The sequence below is a fragment of the Chrysochloris asiatica genome, unplaced genomic scaffold (genome assembly GCF_000296735.1).
Source record: "Chrysochloris asiatica unplaced genomic scaffold, ChrAsi1.0 scaffold00041, whole genome shotgun sequence".
In the NCBI taxonomy this organism is placed as follows: domain Eukaryota; kingdom Metazoa; phylum Chordata; class Mammalia; order Afrosoricida; family Chrysochloridae; genus Chrysochloris; species Chrysochloris asiatica.
Window position 1 is genome coordinate 15,477,974 of NW_006408559.1, and position 8,913 is coordinate 15,486,886.

At 43.5% G+C, this 8,913-nt stretch overlaps 1 gene segment (V, D, J or C); it reads left to right on the top strand.

The window, feature by feature from the left end:
- The first annotated feature begins 6,933 nt into the window (after positions 1-6,933).
- Positions 6,934-7,589, top strand: LOC102841960. The segment is given in 3 exon segments: positions 6,934-6,982; positions 7,094-7,374; positions 7,452-7,589. Coding segments are annotated over 3 exon segments (468 nt in total).
- Positions 7,590-8,913: the final 1,324 nt, after the last annotated feature.

The window sequence follows — 8,913 nt, forward strand, 5'->3', positions numbered from 1 at the left end:
ATTACCTTTAGCAAAACTTTACTCGCTTGAGATATCAAAGAGATTGTCCGATGATTTCCGCATTCCGTTTGGTCACCTCTGTTTGGAATGAGCACAAATATGGATCTCTTCCAATCAGTCGGCCAGACAGTTGTCTTCCAAATTTCTTGTCAGAGATGAGTGAGTAGGTGTGTCCTAAAAAGAGACAAGTCCGCTCATTTAGATAATTGTTTACCTCCTGTTCTCTCCTAACTTCTCATTTCCTTCTGAACGCTACCCATATGGATCCTCGAGTAGAGCAGACGTCAAGACACTTTTTTTTTCAAAGCTGGAAATCTTGATTTAATTTTTAAGCATTCACTTAAATCAAATGATACGTTAGAAATAGTAAAACTCTTTGCTATTTTAATGGCCACATTCCATCTGGTTGAAGTCATGCTTCATGAATATTATGTCTAGACTTAACATCGATTTACAAATTTAAGACTAAAAGGAATTGCTTAATATTGCAAAATATTCCTCACCTGCTCTCTGCAGCTGTTACAAACACTATGTTAATTAACAAGTACCTCAGAAACCATGACTCTGAACAGGAAGAAAAGCAAGAAAAAGGACACTTGGTACTATTGGGAGATACTACTTTGTTATGCAAGAAAATACTCCATTTCATACTATCTGAGAGAATATGTATTTGACAAATTAATTTGTCTTTTCTCTTACTTAAGCACATCCACTGCTGAAACTCTTCCTGCTCTCCGAAGCTTTGTCCATCTCCCACATCAGCTGCAGCTCAATCCACACAATGTCCTGGCATTGGGATTCAGTCTGCTTTGTTTCAAAGACAGAGGGCAAGAGATGGAGAGATACTTCATGGGACTTGAATGATGATAGTTTCAAATTGAGATTTAGGAGTATGCCATGTAGCACGAAGCACTAGATCTCGAGTAACAGACATGTCCCTGTTTTCCACATCACTGCTGTGTGTTTATGAAATACAGAGCACTCTAGGTTGTGGAACCCAGGCCAGGCAGTGTGCTTTCCCAGGTGTAAGTTCTGAGAGAATTTTTACATATTATATACATACATAGAAGCGAGGATGGTGGCGAGACTGTCTAATGTACTTTGGACATGTTATCAGGATGGATGGATCAGTTCCTGGAGAAGAACATCGTGTTTGGTAGACAGCCAGGAAAAACAGCTGAAGACCTTCAACATGACGGAGTGAGTCAGTGACTAGAACGATGAAATCAAACACAGCAACAATTGTAAGGGTTGTGCAGGACCTTTTACTCATAAGGTCACAATGACTCCGAGCTGACTCAATGGCACTTAACAACAACATATGCAATGTATTTGAATACACGTAATGTATACCTCTTGTGGCACTGTGGGTTAGTGTGTCAGACTGCAAAGTTGTTTGAACTGCAAGGTTGGTGGTTCCGCTCACCAGCTGCTCTTTGGAAACACTATACAGGGTCACTGTGGGTTGGAATCAACTCAATGGCACTTAACAACAACAACAATATATGTAAATTTCACAGTATCAGAAACATTTTCTCTATATATAATTTCCACACTTTTATTGCATGAAATTTTTTAAAAAAAATTTTGTTGCAAATTGAGTGAAAGTTTACAGGGCATATCATCAGTTTTACATGCAACAAATCATATACTTTGTTTCATTATAATGATTATAATCTCCTCCATGTGCCATCAGTTAACAGTATTTCTCTCTATTCACTTTGGCTCTTTTTTAAAAAAAGCAAAACAAACAAAAAAAACTCAGGCATATGTAATATTTTACAACACCAAAGGGCACATTCTACACGCCTGCCTCCTAGCCACCAGCTCTTAGTCCCTCCATTTCCACGACTCTAGAGTCCTCAGCTGCTCCCTCTCTCCATGACCCCATCTTTGCTTCCATCTTGGGTGTTGCTGCTTCTCTGGATGAGGTCTTGCATTCCGCTTGTGCTCTTCTCCCTTATGGTCCTAGGGTCTTCTGTTTCTGGACTGTAAGGTTAAATACTCCCTGTTTTTGTTACAAAAGTTCTACCTTTACAATTGTGACAGTCACACTTAGTCATAAAAGCAATTGTTGTTGTTGTTGTCGGGTGCCATCGAGTTGGAACCAACTCATAACGACCCCATGCACAGCAAAACGAAACAATGTCCGATCCTGGGCCAACCTCACTACCACTGCCACACTTGACACCATCAATGATGCCACCTGGCTGATCCATCTTGTTAGGGGTCTTCCTCTTTTTCTCTGATCCTCCATCTTACCCAGCATGATATCCTTCTCCAGTGACTGTTTCCTCCTGACAATATGTCCAAAGTATGAGAGACGAAGCCTAGCCATCTTGGCATCCAAGGAGCACTCTGGCTGCACTTCTTCCAAAACAGATCTATTGGCTCTTTTGGCAGTCCATGGCAATTACTCACTATTAAATCATAAGAATGTTATCCCCATTTCTTCTCACCAGACCAATCTACACAATACACAAACTATTCAGTGGGGGAGGGGGGGCAGGAGCTCTATTTCCCCTGCCACATTCTTAAACTAAACTCCCTCTTGAAACGTTGAAAGCCAGTCACTTTGTGCCTTTATTGTCCTCTCATTTTAGGTAGCCAATGTCTAAATTGCCCATCCCTGTCTGTCCTACATTCGGAGGGGAGAGCATTGACACTTGATATGAAGACTCCTTCCCTCTCTGGTGGTATTTTGAGCTGCTACATCCATAAGTGTAGGTCAAGTTAATCAAATTGTAGCAATTTACCCTCATTTCCTTTATCCAAAAAAAAGGTGGTTTTTTTTTTTTATTTTTTTATGTTCTTCTAGTCTACTTCTGATTATCAAGAAGTATACTTCTGATTACCATCGAGGCTAGGTCAAATGTGTTTGGTGTGTTCCTGTGCATCTCCCTTCACTTCATATCAGCTGGATGCTTCACTCTCAGCTCTAGCCCTCTGTGGTTATGTCCTTGTTCATGGGCTCAGGTGGCCCCAGGTCTCACCACACTTTGGGCCAACCAGCCCTTCCTCTTCTCTCTTTCATCTCCAGGTCAAGGGATGAACATTTTTTTTTTTAATGAAAATTTATTTTTAATACTTGTATGTTGTTGTTAGGAGCTCTGGTAGCGTAGTGGTTACGAATCGGGCTGCAAACCCTAAGGTCAGCGGTTCGAAACTACCAGTCGCTCCGAGGGAGAAAGATGAGGCTTTCTACTCATGTAAAGATTTACACCCTCGGAAACCGTGTACAGGGTCGCTATGGGTCGGAACCAACTCGATGGCACTTAACAACAACAACAACAATGTTGTTGTTACTGTTAGTGCCACTGAGTTGGTTCCAACTCATAGCAAAGCTGTATAGGGTTTCAAGACACATTTTTGTAAAGAGAAGAAAGAGTGTTCTTTGGATGTTCTCATAAACAGAACCATTTTACTGTTATTGCCAAGACCCAGGACTGGGACTGAGGTTCATCCATTACTTGGTCCACGCTGAGTGTACCAGTAAAGGAGACATGCACAAAGTAAACACTGTTTCTCAGAAATATGCAGAGAACTTCCCCCAACTATGCAGTCGAACAGCTTCAACCAGACTTCTCTTTACTTCTGTGTAAACATCTATGACTTGCACAGTATGGCAGATCCACAGCAGCTCTTCACAAAAACAGCATGCCTAAGATGCCTTCCCTCACAAAGTCCCTGTTCCTGCCAGAAGGAAGATCAGAAGCCCTTCCCAGGCTTCCCAGCAATGGGAAATTTAGATTGAGGAAGAGGATCCCCAAGAGCTGAGGATCTATGAGAGTTAAAATCAGTCAAGGATGGTTTGAGTACGAGTCTACCAACTTGTCTGGGCTGACTCCATTTCCTGTTGATAATTGTTAGATGCCATATAGTCAGTTTCCACTCATAATGACCCTGTATACAACAGAACCAAGCACTTCCGGGTCAAGAGTCATCCTCACATTGTTGTGTTTGAGCTCATTGCTGTACTCACTGTATCAATCCATCTCATTGAAGAACTTCCTCTTGTTCACTGATCCTCCACTTTACCCAGCATGAAATCCTTCTCTAGGTACTGGGCTTTTCTCATAAAGTGTCCAAAGTATGTGACATGAAGTTTCATCCATGTTTGTAAGAAACGTTTTGGGTGTGTTCTTCCAATATAGATTTGTTCATTCTTTTAGCATTATATTTAATTTTTTCACCAACACCATAATTCAATTTCAGGCATTGATTGTGCATTTCTGGTCCTTGAAGAGAATTCTTCAAACTCTACACCCTGCAGGAAAGAAAGATGATAATGATGATGGTGGTGGAGATGGTTGTGGTGGTGATGGTTATGGTTCAGATGCAAAATAGAGTATAAGCTTTATTCAGCTCTTCCCAGGATCATTCATTTCTGCTTGCATCCTCTCTTTCCCCTATCACAATCCCTCTTACCGAGGTGTATCTGCTTCATACTTGATCTTTCCTCCAAGTCATTTTGATACTGGTTTTCCTAATTTTTATAGTACGCTTGATAATGTCTTCTCTTTTCTTCCTGTGAATAGTGAAACCAATGAAATAGATGAGCAATAGCTAGACTCCAAATGGCTTTTAATGATCCTTGCTTCTGTGTTTATGCTCTTGTGTAATGCTCACCCTCTTTACCGTCAATCAAAGTTAGTTGGTGTGACCAGTAGACTACTGGAGATTCGATGGTGTGTGATTACTAGAAATGGAACACCAACGACATTGAAGCTAGTTGGTGTGACCAGTAGACTACTGGAGATTCGATGGTGTGTGATTACTAGAAATGGAACACCAACGACATTGAAGCTTCCACTTAGACCTTCAGTCCCTGCTCTGGGGAAACCAGATGCCACATTATGAAGATTCTCAAGGAAGTTCAAGTTTCTAGTTATTACAATGACGGTTCCTAACTACCACAAGTAAGATCAGAGTTTAGATATAGTAGAAGAAAGGGAGGGACTCAGAAAAGCTTGGCTAGAGAAGAAGAAGAATGTATGGAGAAGAGAGAAGAATCTTGCTAGATGGTGGTGAGGCTTTGGGGAGAAGCTAGGAAAGCCAATTCTTTTCAGAAATATTTCTTATTTGGTTCACACGATTTCAGTTAGATGATTATGGAGAGGAACACAATATTCATGAAAATCTGTGAGGGTGTCAGGGTGGGAGATGTAACCAAAGCTGACCTCATAGTAACTTGGGTCCTAGACAAAATCCAATCAACATAACCTTACTTAAAAGACTCTAGTGGAGACAAGGCTAGAACTGTGTTCTTCTAACTTCTAGTGCATTGTGGAGAAAGATATCCTTAAGAATGATGGTTTCTCAGCTACAGGTTTCATAGATGAAACTATTTCCAAAAATTTTGGAAGCCAATAGTTTGGCTGACTTTTCTTTTGAAGATGAATGCATTTGAAACACACACCACCACCAAGAAAAAGCAAAGAACTCCATTAAAGATCCTTACTATCATTTCCAAGATTACCAAACAGTTATCTATACTTCTGACAAAACAATCACTGGTCTTGATCAGGTATCTTGGGAAGGGAGCTGCCATAGGTTCTGGATGGTGTAAGTTCTAGGAATTTTTACTTGTATCTTAAAGTAACAGATAACTTAATGGATTTTATAGCGATTATAAATGTGTTTATAAATTATAATAAATAATTTTCCCAATAAATAAAAGTTCCCTGATGACAGGAGCTATTGTTTTAGCAAATCAATGGGATAGACAATCTCCTATTGGGAAAAGCAAAATAAACAAACAAACAAACAACAACACAAATGTTTTGTGTTTGCACTAATCACGGGTTTTCCTGGCGAGCTGGGCAACGTGAACAGAGGTCAGAAGAGGGTTTCTGAAGGGAAGAGAAGAGGAGAAAGAGGAATCCTCAGGCGATAGACAACAGAGAGCACAACTGGTCTGTATTTGGGGTAGGTGACGAGCCGGCAGTTGGCACACAGCCCTGTCTGGTGGGATGCGTTGAGGAAGAGGTGTTGCCTTAGTTCTTAATCACCCAGAGCTCCCAGAGAGTCCACTTGTAGGGATGGACAGGCCTTCTCTCCCATCTCACCACATCCTCCTTCAGCTCTGCACAGAGCCACGTGTGCACCGTCTTCTTCCTCAGAATTGTCTTCTATATTTAACAATGACAAATGTGAGTTTGGGGACGTTAAATCCCACATCAGTAAGACTGGGCTTTCTTAGGGTTTCTGTTTTGTTTGCTATTCGTCTACTTAGGAAGAGATATGTTGGATGGTGAAATGGTTCATTATTTAACTACTCCTGGGATCTTTCCGATGAGGCCTGCTGGTAAGTGCTTGACTTCTAACCTAAAGGTTGGTGTTTTCAACCCATCAGCCACTGTGTGGGAAAAAGATGTGGCAGTCTGCTTCCATGAGGATTGACAGCTTCCGAACCCCAACGGGGCCATTTTGTTCTCACAGGGTTGCTATGAGTAAGAACTGACTTGAAAGCTATGGTTTTTATTTGGTTGTGTGAGTAGAAGCACAGTCTCAGCTGAGACCTAAAGACCACATGGGGGCACTGTGAGAGCGCTGTGGAGCCCCTGAACCCAAAGGTCTTGGGGAGGAGCTGAAGGAGCTATCTGCAGGGGACAGTTAAGAGGAGTCCTCTGTAATCCTTCCATTAGGAGAATCTGAGGACAGGTGTTTATTCTATGAACCCTCAGGGAGAGAAGGGGGAAGACCGGGAGAGATTGGACTGCAAGTGAGTCTGGATGAGCTGGGTAGGAACAGAGGGCCTTGGGGACAGACAGATACCTGGTCCAGCCTGCAGCTTCCCCAATGTGAGGGGTAGAGACAATGACTTCACATCAGTGACATCACTGCCCCTCCTCCAATCAGAGAAGAACTGGTACTTCCAGGGAGGGAGGACACACCCTCTGCAGGAAGAAACCACCAGTCCCCTGACCAGCCATGGGTCTCTGGCTCCTCTGCTGGGTAGCCATCTGTCTCCTAGGGACAGGTGAGTTCGAGCCATAGAAGGACACCCTGTTCAGGGATGGGCAGACCATGAATCCCAGGAACCCTGGAGTCCCTACTGTGCCCCTTCCAGCCTCTGTTCCCTCCCTCACAGGTCCAGTGGATTCTGGAGTGACTCAGACTCCAAGACACATGATCAAAGCTCGAGGCCAGCAGGTGACGCTGAACTGTTTCCCCATCTCTGGTCACCTCTCCGTGTCCTGGTACCAGCAGGCCCAGGGCCAGGGCCCCCAGTTCCTCATTCAGTATTACAACGAGAAAGAGAACTACAAAGGTGATGTCCCCGTGGGCTTCTCGGGCCGACAGTTCTCTGACTACCACTCAGAAGTGAACCTCAGTGCCCTGCACTCGGCCGTGTTCCTCTGTGCCAGCAGCCCCACACAGCCCTGCAGAGCCACCACCACTCCATTCACAAACCTCAGGGACACCCGGCAGCGGGGGCTGTGCAACAAAACAGGGAAGGTCTCAACCCCAATAGTGTAGCCTGGGCCTCAGGGGACCACAAACCCACAAGTTTGTGGACTCACTCCCAGTTCCCTGCCTGGCCCTCCTCCGTACACCGAGGAGAGGAAGAGATTAACACTGTATAGCGGGCACCCGTCTTTCTCAGGAGGGGTTTCATTCAGGGGTTGCATATGCAGAAGGAAGCATTGCAGGGCGATTCATTGTATAATTAATTGTTGATATGGGAGCTTTCAAGTTGTTCAGGCTCATGATGAACCCATGGACAACTGATCCACGCACTGCCCAGTCCGGCACTGTTCTCACAACTGTTCCTGTGTGTGAGCCTATTGTGGGAACCAGCCAGTTCTTCAGCCCTTGTGTGGTGTGTGATGCAGGGCCATGTGTGGTTATATGGTGTGATAATATATAAGTATGGTGGACAAGCTGCTTGTGTCTGTGTGGCGTGCATGTGTGTGCATGTTGGTGTGTGTACTCTATGGTACGTTCATGTGTGTAATGTGAGAATGTCTATTCGGTGAGTGTGTTTTGTGTGTGTGGTGTATACATATAAGTAGTGCATGCTTGCACATGGTGTTTGCATGTGTGTGATGTGTGTTGTATGGGCTGTGTATTGTGTGTATGTGTTATGTGCATGTGTGTTGTGTGGAGTGTATTCAGTATTTGGAGCATTATGGTTTATGTGGTGTGTATTATGTACATATGTGTGAAATGTGAATTTGGTGTGTGTGATCTGTGCATTTGTATCCAGTAAGGTACTTGTACATGTTTGTGATGATGCATATAGGTGGAGCATGTGTATGTGTCACGTGTGAATGTGTATCAGGTGTGCATGTGTATGGGACATGCATGTGCTATGCATGATATGTTCATGTATGTGGCACACAGTGGGTATATATGCATATGGTGTATGCTTGCAGGTGGATTGTGTGTTCCTATAGGTAGTGTGCTATGCATGTGTGTGTACATGTGTGCTGTGTGCATGTGTGTGGGGTGTGTTGTGTGTTCTATGTAGCATGTGCATTATATTTGGTGAAATTTCATGTGTGTGCTGTTTGTATGTGTGTGTTGTGTTGTATGTGATGTGTGTATTTTGTAGTGTTTGTGTAGAAGTGTATAGTGTGTGTTGTGTGTTGATGTTCATTTCATGTGGTACACCCATGTGTGTTGTATGTAATGTGTATGATGCATGGTATGTGTGCATGTGTGTAAAGGGGCCCAGGTACTTCCTGTCAGGGCAGGTATACAAGAGGAAACAAAGTGTTTGTTCTATGGGTACTGGGGACTGTGCTTCACCTGGACTCACCTTTTGTCTCAGGGCTGTGCAGGACAGAAGAGTTGCCTATCTGGGGTCCTTCCTGAGGGCACATGGGGCTCAGGGAACCTTCAGAGGGTGACATCAGAACAATGACTCACAGATACTCCTATCAGGGAAAAGAGGGTGCAGAGCAT